General features: G+C 38.1%; 5 protein-coding genes across 9 annotated transcripts in view; 2 read left to right on the forward strand and 3 right to left on the reverse strand.

Moving 5' to 3' along the window:
- Nucleotides 1-17,281, forward strand: part of LOC137489757 (protein NLRC3-like) — a 407,221-nt gene that overhangs the window by 371,432 nt on the left and 18,508 nt on the right. The window lies entirely within an intron of this gene.
- The window catches only part of LOC148682312 (uncharacterized), a 342,019-nt gene that overhangs the window by 292,493 nt on the left and 32,245 nt on the right, over nucleotides 1-17,281 (reverse strand). The gene's annotated exons all lie outside the window — the stretch shown is intronic.
- LOC137487276 (uncharacterized protein K02A2.6-like) overlaps nucleotides 1-17,281 on the reverse strand; it is a 252,759-nt gene that overhangs the window by 189,626 nt on the left and 45,852 nt on the right. The gene's annotated exons all lie outside the window — the stretch shown is intronic.
- The window catches only part of LOC110439496 (uncharacterized), a 484,284-nt gene that overhangs the window by 24,915 nt on the left and 442,088 nt on the right, over nucleotides 1-17,281 (reverse strand). The gene's annotated exons all lie outside the window — the stretch shown is intronic.
- On the forward strand, nucleotides 29-15,625 carry LOC137491023 (uncharacterized). 5 transcript variants are annotated; one of them, XR_015942551.1, is made up of 5 exons: nucleotides 29-175; nucleotides 1,350-1,497; nucleotides 11,935-13,295; nucleotides 13,381-14,270; nucleotides 14,878-15,625. XR_015942551.1 is itself a non-coding variant. In XM_087249932.2 (4 exons), the coding sequence occupies exons 3-4, from the start codon at nucleotides 1,413-1,415 to the stop codon at nucleotides 13,737-13,739; spliced, it is 1,890 nt and encodes a 629-aa protein (XP_087106058.1). In that variant the 5' UTR covers nucleotides 29-175; nucleotides 375-761; nucleotides 1,350-1,412; the 3' UTR covers nucleotides 13,740-15,625. The 5 variants fall into 5 exon arrangements, 4 of the variants coding, with proteins under 4 accessions (XP_087106058.1, XP_088506432.1, XP_088506431.1 ...); XM_087249932.2 differs by adding an exon at nucleotides 375-761 and having other exon boundaries at nucleotides 11,935-15,625; XM_088650306.1 differs by adding an exon at nucleotides 11,659-11,769 and having other exon boundaries at nucleotides 11,935-15,625.

The following is a 17,281-nucleotide window of genomic DNA, read 5'->3' on the forward strand; positions in this document are numbered from 1 at the left end:
TATATTCTGGGTTCCTAAAAGAATCTTCATTGGCTTATTTTGCTATAAGAAAACAACTTTGGAGGACAAACTACGATTGTAGATTCCTACATTGGGATTATTACTAACAACAACATACAAAGAAAAACCCACTGATGCCTTTTCTCATCCCACTTCTTCATTGAAGACTGAAAAGGTAAGTTGCACATTCTGAATTTACACTCAAATAATATCTGAATGCTAACATTATAAATTGTAAAATCTAAACATGCGTGGATGCACTGTTCAACGTTGTATTAAGTTCTTCAGTCATTTTAAAAAGCTTCTTTACAACTGTTTTGTTTTTTTGTTTGTTTATTTGGTCATAAATAAGTTTCAACCTATTACATATATAGGTTGGAACCTGGCAGGCAATTTTGGAGAATTTGATGTTTCCCCATTCAAACATACAAAGAGGTGGTAACATCAGTGAATGCAAGTAAATGTGGGTTAAAGCTATGGATGAAGAAATGCAATCGTTTAAAGAAAATGCAACCTCTTACCAACCTACCTGAAGGCAAAGATCTAGTGGGGGTAAATGGGTTTATTCAATTAACATAAATGATGGTCTTACAAGTACAAAACAGAAAGCAGATAAAGTATAAAGTGGAAAACGAGGGAGAAATGTATCAATAAGTCATGATAAAGAATAAATGGGGGGAAAAAAAAGACTTTTATTGTGGCATGGTGGTGTGATGTCATAATGCTGCGCCGCTCCCACACTGTGATTCAACTGGAGAAAGGTTTGTTTTTAAAGCTTTTACACAGATGTAAACCGACTGATTAAAATTTCAGGTTGTTCGTTTAATGCTAGATGTACCTGCTGTTGACAATATTATTTTAACCGTTTATACAAAGAAGTATTATTTTACTCACAGTAAGGTCTATTGTTTGAATAAAATAGGATAAACTTTATTTGTTCCCAAGAGGAAATTCTTGTCTTGTGCAAAATAAGTTCTACAGCGTTGCTGTAAGCAGACAATAAAATAAATAAAACAAAGACAATAATTAACAACATTTGTTAAAGTTTGAATAAAGCAACAGTAAAATATGTAATAAGTGTTTTAGTGAAGGTTTAATTCATTAAATAGCATAATGACATTCTATTCGAAGAATACATCACTATATATAAGAAATGGAGTACTAGTCTTAATCGGCTCATTTGTGTCTATTGTTTCTTGCTCAGACTTACCTGATTTCTGTTTGTTAATGACTCTCATATAAGGAAACTGTTGAAGCAAGTGTTGAAGAGAAGTTATTTTGTTTCTGTTCATTGTTTTATTTTTTTTTTAAACAGGACATTTTTTTATTGTGTTGTTCATTTTAAACAGGATAAAGTGTCTAAACACAGAAAAACTCCTGCTGAAGCGACTGATCTCCACACTGTTATAAAGATGGCGTTTAATAAAGAGGAGAGTGAAGATGTGAAGATTGAAGAAACATTCACAGTCAAACAGGAAGATCTGCAGGAACAAACAGGTTGGTTTTCATTCTCAAACACCAACTAAGTCATTTGGTCCTCATTCAGATATATTTTAATAATACTACTAAATTAAATCCATCTTGCAGTCCTGAGTGTGCTGCCTAGTTCTCCTAAATTCACATAAGCACTCATTGAAAAAAAGGAATGAGTTTCATTTGTTACTTGTTCTCGTGTCTTTTGTCATTATTTTATGTATTATTAGTCTCCCATTTTCTCAACCTTCTTAAGGTTATTGATTTTCTTGTTCTCCTACTGTTTGTAAAGCGTCCTTGAGCACTGGCACTATATAAAACAAATAAAAACAATAAATTAAAAAAGTTTAACTGAGCTGATGATATTTGACCTACAGTATTCCCATAGAAGAGATCATCTGCTTTTACAGTGATGGTGTTGGCTTAGTACTTTCCATTTGCATATGTCACGTTGATCACAATTCCCTTTTTTCATCAACTTCTTTATGGGTTTAAACTTGTTTGTAGTAGTTGTTACTAGTTCTCACAGACAGTATCTACAATTACATCATCATTATTATAATAACTAATTATCAGGGCTATTTCCTATTTAATAGCCGCAGGGTCTTAAAATGACTTAAATTCAAAAACCTAAAGGTTTCGGCCTTAAAAAGTCTTAAATTTACTGAAAGATTGTGTTGTAGGTCTTAAATCTTTTTAAAACAAGTCTTCATTTTCCTTTTTTCATGTTTTGCTACCTAATCTGGCCGAAACCCATACAATCACCAACAATCCATCTCAATAAAACCTTTAACCTTTCATTCAAAAAGGTCATTTTAACTCTATTTATCATAATGCTTTAATTATTTTCGTGCTTCATTTGTTTAAACGTGCTCTATGTTTTTTCTGCTGAGGACATCGACCTGGACAGATTGTCGTGCATAGATTTAGTTTATTATAGTTTAGTATAGTTAGTAAAACATTTGTGAATTTGTTTTTTATTTTAAAGAAAGTTTATTTTGGAAAAAAAAGTGTGGATCCAAGTAGAGCTCTCTTGTTTTTACACACTATTTAAGATCTTTTGCTAAGAAATATGTAAAATATTTTATTGTTATTATTATTATTATTATTATTGATTTATTATTGTATTATTAAATATTTTATATTATATTTTTTGATAGGACAAATAAAAATCTTTTTCATCTGGGGCATTTGAAAAATTCCTTAATCTAAAATTTCATTCATAATGGTCTTAAAAAATGTCTTAAGTCTTAAATTTAACTTGGTGACACCTGTAGAAACCCTGATTTAAAGTATGTCAGAAAATGTGGATGCCCCTAATTTGAAATATGCTGAATGAAATGGACACTGAATTAATTAATTATTATAAAATATTGTATTCTAAACTATATTTTGTTGTTGTGGGACGACGTGAGACAAAACAATAAAATCATAGTGGAACAATAACGTTTAGCATTGTACTGACTACAACTGGCCAACAAACTAGTCTAAAATGACTTTTGTTGCTTAAGAAATGGATTACAGCATGCTGATGATATGCAAACATCTGAGTGTAAAGTTCATCAGAATATTGACCATATTCTTCAAGTACCAGCAGACATTGAAATTGGAATCTTTTTGCTTGAGACTTTTTTTTTAAAGAATACATTTTTAGATCCTAAAAACAGTGTTGTGCTGCTGAGGTGTAGGACAATAACTGTTTTCAAGGTATAACGCAGTTTGAAAAAAGTCAAGGTTTTAAAACCGCCAATATTTTCTGCTGTACCGTTCATCTGTATATGTAAGTTTTTTGTTTTTTTTTTACATTTTGTTTTAAGGACAACAGTATCTCCAGCAGAAAAGATATCCAAAGATGCTGTTTCAAACTGTAAAGAAATCTGTGTTTTTGAAACCAAAGAAGACAGCAGAAGTCAAGGATTTATTTGTATGATTTAGCCATACATGTTTACTGCTCCAAATTATTTAAAAAGTTTCTCAAAAGAAAATGTTTTGTGTTCAAAGAGGAAAAAGTGTCTGTTTACCCAGACATTTAAGAAATATGAGAAATGCTGTTTTGGTCATTCTAAAACACCTCAACTGTTTAAGTATTAATGTTATTATATTATTAATGACCTCCAGAGTGTCTGGAGCGAGTCAAGAGCGTCTGTTCTCCACATCTCATTGCTTCAAACACCACCACATGTTCATTGTGTGTCGGCATTATCCTCTGATGTGAAAGTCTTTTATTAAATAAAGAAAAGATTCATGTAGCTTCTCCTACTGCAGTAAATTCTGTTTTTACTGTTGATATTTCATGCTAGTTAATCAGGAAGTGACGATTTTGTTTTCTTTGATTCATTGGATGGAAACGCTAATTTATTTGAATATTTTTTGTGATCTTCCAGTTTTGCAAATAAATTTAATTTGCATTTTTGGATGGAAACATAGCTATTGCCTACATTTCAGTCACTCAAAGAACAAAGTCACGTATGAGAATGGCTTGTCCTTCTTTAATGAATAAATAGTTTAAATTCACAGATCTTCAACAGGAACATGTACTATAACTAGATTAATGGGATTATTACTTGTTCAAAAAACTATTTAGTACTGCTTACATTCTTATTATTCAAATATTTTTATTGATTTTTCAAAAGTCTTTGATTTTTCCACAACAAACAAATTAAAGAACAAATTAACATGGTACATACCTACAGACATACTCATATCCCATAAAGAAAAAGGGAAAAAGAGAAAAATAAAAATAGGTAAAAACAAATCAGGAAATTAGGGATAAACTCTCACTTAGGATATAATAACCCCTGAGCGTTCAGTGTAGGATAGGAAAGGCTGCCAAACCTCATAAAACCTTTTTTGTAGAGCCTCGGATGGTGTACTTAAGGTGCTCGAGTTAAAGATGTGATAACACTTCTAATATCCAATGATTGTGGGATGGCAGGTTCGTCTTTTTCCACCTGAGAAGAATCAGGTGTCTGGTCAGTAAATAAGAAAAGGCAATGATTTCGACGTGATTAGCTGACAGGTACATTTCTTCTGGCACTGTACCAAAAATTGAGATCAAAGGATTAGGATCCATATCTTTATTACATTTAGATGAAAATTATCTAAAAATATTGGTCAAAAATGATGTAATATAGGCCATCCCCAGAACATATGACTTTGATCTGCTGGCTCTAAACCACATCTGGGACAAGATGAATCTGACCCTGAATACATTTTTGCCAGCTTGCGCCTAGATAGGTGAAGCCTATGAAGCACCTTAAACTGAAGAAGACCATGTCTAATACATACAGAAGATGAGTGTACCAGTTCTATGGCATATTGCCAGGCTGTATCTGATATTTCTAGTCCCAGTTGGTCTTCCCATTTTTGCTTTATACGATTTAGGGAAGTGGAGGCAGTTCTTTGGATCACTTCATATAACATGGACATTACACCTTTTTGATATGGGTTCATGTTTACCAATTCATACAGCATGCTTTTGGTTGGTTCAGTGAAGGAGAGAAGTTTTTTTAACGAAACCAAAGACCTGAAGGTACCTAAAAAATTAGAGTGTGGAATCTCAATGTCTGTTCTTAACTGTTGAAATGAGATAAATATGGCATCTTTTAACAGGTTCTTATCACAGTTAACTCCCTTCCTAGACCATCATTGGAACGCTGAATCTATAAGAGAGGGGGGGAACAATGGATTTAACAAAATTGGAGCAGAAATTTGGCATTGGCAATCCACTCTCTTCCTTCTTTTTTCCAAGAGTTCCTTTCTTATGCAAGGAATTTTCTTATCCTAGAGAAATGTAAAAATACAATTACCATATTTTCTGGACTATAGAGCGCACCTGTATATAAGCCACATGCGCGCTATTTAAAAAAAAAAGAAAAAAGTTATACAAACCGCACCGGGCTATAAGCCGCAGATATCTATGTTGAAAAATTTGAAATTTACTGCATGTACAGAACGATTTTGTACTGAAACTGTACATGTATGTATGTACCTGAACAGATTCTTTCGGAACATTGCCTTTTAATACGGCAGCAACTTTGCTGATAAAAACAGAACATAAAAAAACGGTATTTATTCACCTTTATTTCTCTTGTGTTTGAAACCACAAGTCACTTTAATCATCTTTGCTGAAACCCATGAATTCATCTTCTTCAGTGTCGGAGTTGAACAGCCTCAGAAGCGCTTCGTCACATTTGTCTCCATCAGTCTCGATCTCTGTGTTGCTTTCATCCTCTAGTAAATTTAGCTCTGAAAGTGCACCGCACTCTTCGCGTAGCAGTCCAGCCTTTCAGATCCCAATGGTAATGGTGGATTCTTTGACAGCACTCCACGCTGTTTGGATCCACTGACAGACATCAGAAAAGGATGCTTTTTGCATGCGGCCAGTTTTTGTGAAAGACTTTTTACCACTTGTCATCCAAGTCTCCCACTCAACCCAGAGTGCACCTTTTAAATGCCCAATTCACACTGATGTCAAGTGGCTGCAAATACGTTGTTGTACCTCCAGGAATCACAGCTGTAATGGAGATTGTTTTCTTGATCGCTGCTTTCACAGAATCTGTGATGTGGGCCCTCATGCTATCCAAAACAAGCAGCGTTTTTTTCCGGTGAAAAAATCGGCTTACCGTAGCACTTCGTTAACCATTCCTTCATTAGGCCTTCCACCATTCAACCTTTGGCGTTAACTTTGACCACTATACCTTTCGGGAGTTGTTCTTTGGGCATAGTTATGTGCTTAAAAATCACCATTGGTGGAATTTTTTGTCCGGATGCCGTGCATGCCAGAACGCAGGTGAAGTGCGTTCTCTCATGGCCAGTTGTTTTCAACAACACGGATGATGCACCTGTCTTGTTAACAGTCCTGGTCAGAGGCAGATCAAACGTCAAAGGTACTTCATCCATATTATTGATGTTGTCTGGTCCGGGAGTTCTCTTTTATCTTTGTTTCAACGAATTTATGGAAGTTTTCGACTTTTTCCTGATAGTCAGGAGGGAGTTGCTAACAGAGTGGTCTGTGCTCTATTGGACAGGTTTTTACGTCTCATAAATCTGAAACACCATGACGGCCCAGCTTTGAAACCTTCAATGTTCATTTTGAAGCCGATTGTTTTGGCTTTCAGTCTGATCTGTACAGTGAAAACACCTCGGCCATATGCTCTCTGTGTGTTCACCAAGTCTTCCAGGACATTTTCAAGCTCAGGCCAACTGCTTTTATGTCTTCTGAAAGCTTTTCTTGACTTTTGGCATTGCATGAGCTCTTCCCGCTGCCGCCTCCAACGCCTCACCATAGATTCGTTGACGCTAAGCTTGCGTACAGCAACGCAGTTTCCTTCCTGGGTAGCAAGCCCGATGGCGCAGTCTATTTTTCTTTGCATTGATTTTTCGTCTATCTTATTTTTTATTCTACCAGTAATTCCGATCAGAGCGTCCCTAGCGGTGGAAGAAAAATCCACAAAATAGCAGCTTCTTTATATAAGCCTCATGGTCAAAACATAGGGAAAAAGTAGAATCTTATAGTCCAGAAAATATGTTAATCAACTTCTTGAAAAATGACTTGACAAAAAAAAAAAAAAACAGGCACAGTCTAAAAATAGAAACAGAAATTTTGGTAGTATTGCCACTTTAATGGAATTGATCTTCCCATCCAAAGATAAAGTAAGGATTGACCACCATGCCATGTCTCGTTTGGCTTTGTCTAATGTTGTTTTAAAATGATTATTGAACAAATCCTTATATTTGCGTGTCACACTCACACCCAGATATACAAATTTATCAGGACTTGCTGAAAATGGAAAGGATTGGAAGGACATTTGCTGTGCTCTATCATTGATAGGGAAAAGGAGACACTTGGCTAGATTGACTATGTATCCAGAAACATTTGCCAGTTCTGAAATTATTGTAAGAGCTTTTGAAATACATGTATCTGGATTTGACATAAAAAGAAGATCATCAGCATATAGCAGGAACTTATGTTCTTGTCCCTCTCTGAAAACTCTTTGCAAGCTATCTGAGTTCTTTACGATTGCAAGAGGTTAAAGGGCAATGTCAAAAAGCAGAGGGGACAGAGGGTAGCCCTGTCTCGTTCCCCTAGAGCAGGCATGTCCAAACTCAGTCATGGAGGTCCGGTGTCCTGCAAAGTTTAGTTCCGACGCCAATCAGACACACCTTGGCTTGACAAACAAGCTCTTACTAGGTTTTCTAGAAACACCCCAGGATCTTATAATCACAGCAGATTAAGTTGATCGGATGATAAGATTCACATTTAAATAAATCATTTTACCTTTTAAGAAGTACTTTTATAGCAGCCGATGTCATAAAGAGGATGAGTGATTCCGAGACAAGAGCTTCAGCAAATACCTTGCACAACAGGGGTGTAAGCGTGACAGTAAACTTCTTATAAAACTCAGCTGGGAAGCCACCAGGGCCAGATTAAGTTTTCAATTTTCTGGTGTTCATTTTTTGGATTGCATTTTCAATTTCAGAAGGTGTTATTTTCCTTCTGATGCCAACTGATGTGAATCACAGATGCTAATTCCAAATAATTAAAGAAAAAACCCTCATTACTTTCAATTTTGTTTACCTCAGAGCTGCAACTATAAAACCAACTGCTGAGGATCATTTCAGTTGGTAACACAATAACCTGCCAGCTCGTTCATAACGCCTTTTCACTTGTCAAGGAGTCATATTCCACTTGCAGAAGAAGTCTTTTTTTATGGAGCTATTCAGAAGGTGATGTTGAGTGTAGCTGATCCATTGTATTTTATTCATAATCTCTGTAAGCCGTTTTGGCATACTTTTATTTGCACTACGTTGACCTGAAATAATCTGTCCTCTTATATGCTTTCAGAGTATCCCATAGGATACTTTAACTTATCTCTGGGGATTTGTTTGTCTCAAAGTAGAAATCTATTTGAGCATCAATAAATTTTACAAAATCGTCATCTGCCAATAGTCTTGAGTTAAACCGTCATGTACATTGGGGGATAACATTGCCTGGAAAACATAGTTTTAGTGAGACTGGACAATGGTCCAAAATAACAATACCACCATACTCTACTTCTGACATTAAGAGTCACAAAACACCAAAACACATTTTTTGAGTTGTTGACAGTCGTATATGTGTCCCACACTGCTAAAAACACTATTAGGACACACATATTTCACCAAAAAGTGAAAATTGGTTGTTTTTGCGTTATTTTGAGCAAATTCGTACTTCCGGTTTAAAATGAATTATTGAAGCTGCCTCACGGCCATGAGATCTTAGCGTGTATTCCAGCATGTAGACTGAACATCTACCTGGGAGTACCTTATGACGTCTCTGAGTGTGCTGCATTCATTCATGAGTAAGACTTGGTTGAAACCAATCAACGCGCTCTATTGTGTATGCAGTGCAACCTCATTAATGTGCATGATATCTTTGAAGACTGTTTGTACCTGTACAGTGTTCAGACGGCAGAGAGATGCCACGTTGTGTTGCCAAGTGGGAGAACAAGAAATATTTGGAGATTCGGGTCGTCAGTGTTGCGTTTTATAATTTGCTGCAGTGAAGGTTTTGTTTTTATTTTCCCTCTATGATAGCGTAGCTGGACTCACGTGTGGATTATGCTGCACGCGACGCGTGACAGAAACGTGTGTCTAAGGAACATTTTTTACCCGAGAGCTTTTCTCATCTGAAAATGGTGAAATCTAGATTTGCTGCTCGTCTCCTTTAATAAAAGACAGAGCTCCAGTATGTGTTAAGTGAGCGACCAGTGGTTTTTGTTTGTTTATTCAGAGGCAATGTTAGTTCGTCAGCAGTACTCTTTCAGTGTTTAAAGACAGACCTTAGTCAAATGGTTTCTAAGTTAATAAAGTTTACCGTACGATAAATAATGCTGCTCTCCGAGTGTAAACATTATAGCACCACAATTAAACTTACACCCACATTTTGTGACAGGAATAACATACATGGCTTTCTGACACTACCTACCAAGTGCATCTAAGTTACAGAGAAATGTGAAGGATTTTTTTTTTGCAACAAACATTGCATGAAAGATACACGCTTCCAGCAATTCCTCGAATCAAATATCTCGTTTGTCACCAGGCACGAATGAAATTCCTGAATGAAAGAGCCAAACTGCAATTAAAATCCCCCATTTAATGATTTGGCAAATAATTTGATTACTGATGTCCATGTAAACACAGTCACTGACTTTCTCCTCTGCGTCTGTGTGTTTGTTTTGCCTCTGTGAAAATCAGCACGTGCCCAAAACTGACACTCCCTTTTTTATGCAAATTTTTACGGACCTTCCCCTCCTCTGACTCTCCCCCTACACGCACAGGCTATCCTGATTAGCTATGAGTTTTGATTGATTTATTTAGGTGTATTTATGTGAGAGTGAAGTCTGACAACAATAAATATTCTCATCAGAAATAAAACCACCTGTTTTTATACCTGTGCTGACTCTGCCGAGCTGTAGCTATAAAGTTAGGTCTGCTACTGTTATTTTATACTGGGAAGGCTACCTCATTTATTTAATTATAACAATAATTTGCTAATAGTTACTATGCAATGTTTTTATGGGTTGCTGAGAATACATTTCAGGTGGTCAATACATTGCATGTCAGTTTCAACAATAAAAGTAGATGCTGGAAAAAGTGCCTAAAAGTCTTTGATTTTCATTAGACTGTGTCTGTATGAACCCTGTATGAAATCAGTGTAAAATGTTTAATCTTGAGGTGATGGTAAATTTAGTGATGTTCAATTGTCAGCTCCCTTTGTCGTCAGGTTGTGTGATGTATGTTGCTGAACTGTATTCAAATGTTATAAATATAAAAAAAAAACACATTTCGAAATATAACTGCAGTATGTCAATTTAGTTTATTTGTGTGTGCTGTGCTCATAGACTTTAGAAAGAGCTCATTTGTTTGATTTCTCTTCGAGAAGCTAAGCAAGCCTCAAAAATGTAAGGTCCTTGTACCCTCTCTGAGTCACTGGGGCCCTAGCTGCAATAAACCGGCTTTGGGGGGGCCCAGCTTGCAAAAGGTTGAGAACCCCTGCTTTATGCAGATGCTGACAGGCATGTCTCATGTCTGCAAGGCAAAAATTCAGCTGTTTGTTCAGCTGTTACGCAATAACTTTTTTTTCTGGTGTGTTTACCAGTCAGGCACAGAATATACAAGTATTCCCTGTCTGCTTTACACATTTTAGAAAAACATTTTGTTGTAATTGTGAATATATAGGAATAAAAATAGGCCATTTACAGCTTTCAAATCTGTCTGATCAATATGACCAAAATGACTTTTATGATCAATTATGTAAGAAACTCTGAAAACTGGACTGACAGTTTAAATTTACTTTAACTTCTATGTTAAGTGGCTTTAACACAATTTACATTGCAAAAGCACTAGATAAATAAGGATGACTTAAAGGGCACCTATGGTAAAAAATCTACTTTTCAAGCTGTTTGGACAGATCTGTGTGTTGGTATAGTGTATCGACCGTCATACTGGGGTGATATGAACACAACCAGTCCTTTTTTTTCAATTTAACTACAAAAAAAGGGTCTGCCAATTAGAGCTGTTTTCAAATCGATCGCACCATTACGTAGGTGTGCGATCCCCCCGCCCACCGAATTGATTGACAGCTGCGCGCATTAACATGTTCCGGTAGTCGCGTGTATATGTCAACAAGACCAGACAGACATACGCAAAGCAACCGGGAATAAAAGGTCTGTTCTGTTCGCTAGGATCAGCAAGCATCATCAAATGTGATTAAGAGTAAGTTTCACATGTTTAAAGTGTTTTAAAACAGAATATGTGTGTAATTAATTACAGCGTTTTACTTCAGCTTTACTTCATCAGCACAGCCGCGTGTCAGAACAATTATAAAAGAAGACGCTTCAATCCCGGTTTGTGGAAGTTAAATCAGGTTTATTTTGTACATTAGCATAACAGATATCCACACAGTACTTGAGGTTAGCCTTAACTAAGCTAAGCGCGCTCTGTGTGTCTGCCTGCCTGCCTGCGTGTGTATCTGTGTGTGTGTGTGTGTGTGCGCGCGTTAACTTTGTAACGATATTGTATGTGTGTGACTCATCAATGCAACTTCACAATACTGATTAGTAAAGGTTAGTTCTTACTGTAGTATCTCACAAACACAACGTGAGACCTTCTTCCTTTAAGTCTGTCTGTTGTCTGACGCAGCTGAGGGAGGAGGCATGTAGAAACAGTGGGCGGGCAGAACTCGGCTTAAAGGCGCAGTACGACAAAACCACCCCCTGCTGGAAATCAGTAAAAAACAGCATCTTGTAAAAGGTATAATGAAAAATCTGATGGGTATTTTGATCTGAAACTTTATATACACATTCTAGAGACGCAAAAGACTTATATTAAATCTGAAAAAAGGGGTAACCTAGGTGCCCTTTAAGACTTAATGAAAAGACTTAATGAAAACTAATGTTTTATTTTTTTTTATTTCAGACCTAACTGAAGAAAACGAGGGGAGTAAACAGGAGGAACATCATGTCAAAATTGAGGAAAAAACTTTTTTACAGACTGATGGTATTTTAAAAAGGAGAGACAAGAATCGTTTCACCTGCACTCAGTGTGGAAAGAGTTTTGGAAGAAAATACATTCTTAAGATTCACATGAGGATCCACACTGGAGAGAAACCATTCACATGCACCCAGTGTGGGAAGAGTTTCAGCTTATCGTGGTCCCGTAATCTACACATGAGGATCCACACTGGAGAGAAACCATACACATGCACTCAGTGTGGGAAGAGTTTCAGCAGCTCATCACACTTTAATTACCACATGAGGATCCACACTGGAGAGAAACTATTCACATGCACTCAGTGTGGGAAGAGTTTCAGCTGCTCATCATCCCTTAATCAACACATGAGGATCCACACTGGAGAGAAACCATTCACATGCCTTCAGTGTGGGAAGAGTTTCAGCAAATCATCAAACTTTATTCTACACATGATGATCCACACTGGAGAGAAACCTTTTAAATGCACTCAGTGTGGGAAGAGTTTCAGCCAATCATCACACCTTAAACACCACACGAGAATCCACTCTGGAGAGAAACCATTTACATGCACTCAGTGTTGGAAGAGTTTCAGCCGCTCATCATACCTTAATCAACACATGAGGATCCACACTGGAGAGAAACCATTCACATGCACTCAGTGTGGGAAGAGTTTCAGCCAATCATCACACTTTAATTACCACATGAGGATCCACACTGGAGATAAACTATTCACATGCACTCAGTGTGGGAAGAGTTTCAGCTGCTCATCATCTTTTAATCAACACATGAGGATCCACACTGGAGTGAAACCATTCACATGCCTTCAGTGTGGGAAGAGTTTCAGCAAATCATCAAACTTTATTCTACACATGATGATCCACACTGGAGAGAAACCATTCAAATGCACTCAGTGTGGGAAGAGTTTCAGCCAATCATCACACCTTAAACACCACACGAGAATCCACTCTGGAGAGAAACCATTTACATGCACTCAGTGTGGGAAGAGTTTCAGCCGCTCATCATACCTTAATCAACACATGAGGATCCACACTGGAGAGAAACCATTCACATGCACTCAGTGTGGGAAGAGTTTCAGCCAATCATCACACCTTAATCACCACATGAGGATCCACACTGGAGAGAAACCATTCACATGCACTCAGTGTGGGAAGAGTTTCAGCCAATCATCACACTTTAATTACCACATGAGGATCCACACTGGAGATAAACTATTCACATGCACTCAGTGTGGGAAGAGTTTCAGCTGCTCATCATCTTTTAATCAACACATGAGGATCCACACTGGAGTGAAACCATTCACATGCCTTCAGTGTGGGAAGAGTTTCAGCAAATCATCAAACTTTATTCTACACATGATGATCCACACTGGAGAGAAACCATTCAAATGCACTCAGTGTGGGAAGAGTTTCAGCCAATCATCACACCTTAAACACCACACGAGAATCCACTCTGGAGAGAAACCATTTACATGCACTCAGTGTGGGAAGAGTTTCAGCCGCTCATCATACCTTAATCAACACATGAGGATCCACACTGGAGAGAAACCATTCACATGCACTCAGTGTGGGAAGAGTTTCAGCCAATCATCACACCTTAATCACCACATGAGGATCCACACTGGAGAGAAACCATTCACATGCACTCAGTGTGGGAAGAGTTTCAGCCGCTCATCATACCTTAATCAACACATGAGGATCCACACTGGAAAGAAACCATTCACATGCACTTAAGCCATGGTCACACTGGACTTTTCTACCCATACACTTCCTTGCGTGTATTCCAGCATGTAGACTGTCTGTCTGTACCTGGGAGTATTTCATGACGTCTCTGAGTGTACTGCATTCATTCATGAAAAAGACTTTGTTCAAACCAATCAGTGCGCTCTATTGTGTATTCGGGGCAACTTCATTAATATGTATGATAGCTTTAAAGACTGTTTTACCTCAAACAGTGTTCAGACGGCAGAGAGACGACTAGTTGGGTTGCCAAAACAAGTGGGAGAAGAGGAATTGTTTAAAGTCAGTACGTTAAAATCACTACAATATTATGGACTGAAGGATCTGCTGTAAATGCTGCTCTCTGAGTGTAAACATGTAAACGCGTTTTTTGACAGGATAGTCTACACACGCACATGGCTTTCTGACTTACTGAGTGCATCTCAGTTACCGAGAAATGCAGTTTTTTTTCTCTTATACAATGTGCGGTATCAAACATTCCACTGTCATTAAACAGTCAGTTACTGATGTCCATGTAAACCAGGGGTCTCAAACTCAATTTACCTGGGGGCCGCAGGAGGCAAAGTCTGGGTGAGGCTGGGCCGCATAAGGGATTTCACAAAAAAAGTCCTCAAATGTCATTATTAACAGTTTTAATTATTTCTTCTGAACATGAAATGTCCTGAACATTAATAGAACATTGAGTGAAGATTATGAACAGTTCTTCTGAACATGGCATTTAAAAACACCCCCACCCCACTCCAGTCACATCAGTCTGTACCAGTCTGTATCTACCTATAATACATATGCAGGCTGTAGCTAGGTAGCTAAGTGGCAGGCAGGGGCGGGAACAGCTTACCTTGGTTCTGGCCGGCGCGAGTTCCCTCCTAAACACTTCCCGCCCGTCACAGCGTCTAACAAAGGGGCGGGGTGCGTGGTGACGTCACCGGCATCCCTGCCCCTTTGTTTACACGGCGGGCGGGGAATGCCAGTGACCGCTGTGTACGGATAGAATTAGCGGAGCGGAGAGCGCTCTCTCTCCCCGCTCCGTTGATTCTGTCAGTGTACTGCGGTCGGCGCGGGCCACAAAATATTGCACTGAGGGCCGCAAATGGCCCGCGGGCCGCGAGTTTGAGACCCCTGATGTAAACAGTCACTGTCTTTCTCCCCTGCGTCTGTGTGTTTGTTGTGCCTCTGTGAAAATTTTGTAGAAATGTGTTGCGCTCCTTGCGTTTACTGTAAACACAATGATGGCAACTGAGAGAAGAACAGTTTCATAAACATCTGGCAAACAGCATCTCTGCTGCTTAAAATCTTTTTGCAAGTGATTGTACAGGTGCGGATACATCTGTACTCTACTCTTCAGTGTATTCATGTAGCTAGTGTTGTTTTCGATGATGTTCTTTGTCTGACTCCCTGAATGAGAAACAAATCATCTATTTATTAGTAAAGTTTCTTTACTTTTAGATTCAAAATTATTTCTAGTTTACTAAAGTTACTGTTTTGAGTAGAATACAAACTTGATGAATATTTGATGATTTAGGCAGAGCGACAAGTATTTAGTTTTACAATATTAATACAATGTGATAATCCCAAGACTCCAGATTGGAATATGTGGTAAATCCTGATTGGATGCCTGCATTACTCATCAATGGGTATATAAAAGTTGTTGTGCTAGCTACCCCTGGACGCTGTGGCTACTCAGGAGTCCACATGTCAAGACCTGCCATCTCATTGACTCTTTAACTATGGTTTTGTTTTGCATTACTTATATTATGTAGTTAAAGTGTTGTTGTGATTATATCCTAAGTTCTTTATCTTCATTATTATGCCTAGACATTTGTTGGTTGCTTTGATTGATTGTTCTGAGTTACATTTTATAATAAATAATTTGCATTCAAGCTATTTTGTTGTCTCATCTCACTTGTATGGTGCAACTCAAACAAGCGGGTCATAACATTTTGCAAAATGTGTCCAGTTGTTACTGAGATCTTGTCCTTTCAGTCATAACCATAGATGTGAGTAGGAACCTAGATTGAGTGGTAAATTTAGAACATTGCCTTTCATCTCAGCTACTTCACCACAACAGACAATCACATCAAATGCATTACTGCTGCCGCTGCACTGATCCATCTTTTAATCTCACATTCCATTTTTCATGAAAACAAACAAAAAAAACGCAGATACTCCATTTGGGGTAAAGACTCTCCAAACTGGAGATGGCCACCTTTTTACCAGTCAAGGACCATGGTTTCTGACTCAGAGGTGCTGTTTATTTCCCTGCCATGTCACACTCAGCAGCAAACCGTCCCACTGCATGCTGAAGGTCCATGTCCTATGAAGCCAAAAAAACAACGTTATCTGCCAATGGCAGAGACAGTCCTAGCCTGCACCTAAAATTCTGGCAGTAAAATTATTATATTTTTTTGAGGTCAGCCTCAAAAATAACACATTTACTAAACAAAATGAATAAATAGATGGATGGATAGACAATGTAAGTAAGGGAAGTAGGATGGCTTGTTCAACCATATAAGGAGAAGCACTTTAGCAACGAGACCAGCAGCGTGTAAGTACATTTAGACTTGTTTTCAGTTGTTTGTGTGTAGTGCTAGAAAGATTACTCACTGTTTCCTTGGTTACTGTAAGAGCTTGTGTGTGGATCACGGTCGGTTTTGCACCCCTCGCCTCAGTTTCTGTTGTTGTATTGTGGGAACTCTTGAGGCATTTCAAGCTGAATTCTATCAGCAAGCGCTCAGGGGTGTATATAAGCAGCTAGTCTCACTGCGTGTGAAGACCGACGAGTGTAAAGACCATTGACTCTACCTGTGCGACTCCACCGAGCAAAGACCGACAAAGCACCTGAGTACTTTATTTATTTATTTTACTTAATCTTTGCACTTATTATTGTTTTCATTGCACTTTTATTATGTGTTAACTAATTCCTGTTGTTACTAACACTCGCAAAGCACGGGAGGTAAGCTGCAGGAATAATTATCACAACCTTCATTCAATACATGTATCTGCTATTTCACAACTCTCTCTCTCCGTGGGCCTCTGAAATTGTCAATCTGCTGTTCACAAGGCAGATTTTATTACCTCCATAGCTACATATTCTGACTATAATCTCATGGCTCTAACTGAGACCTGGTTGAGACCGGAGGACACTGCTTCACATGCTACTCATTCTGCTAATTTCTTTTTCTCCCACACTCCTCGTCAGACAGGGAGAGGGGGTGGAACTGGACTACTGATTTCCAAAGAATGGAAATTTACTCAGAGATAGTCACTGGCAAAGATCAGCTCCTTTGAATTCCATGCAGCCACCATTATCCACTCCTTCTACATAAATGTGGTTGTCATCTACCGCCCACCAGGTACATTAGGTCACTTCTTAGATGAACTGGATGTTCTTCTCTCATCTTTTTCTGTTTATGACACTCCCTTGTTGGTGCTAGGTGACTTCAACATCCACATTGAAAAACCTCAAGCTACTGACTTCCAGACTCTGCTTGCCTCTTTTGACCTCAAAAGAGCACCTACTTCTGCTACTGATCTTA

The sequence above is a fragment of the Danio rerio genome, chromosome 4 (genome assembly GCF_052040795.2).
Source record: "Danio rerio strain M-AB ecotype USA chromosome 4, GRCz13ab, whole genome shotgun sequence".
Classification (NCBI taxonomy): Eukaryota; Metazoa; Chordata; class Actinopteri; order Cypriniformes; family Danionidae; genus Danio; species Danio rerio.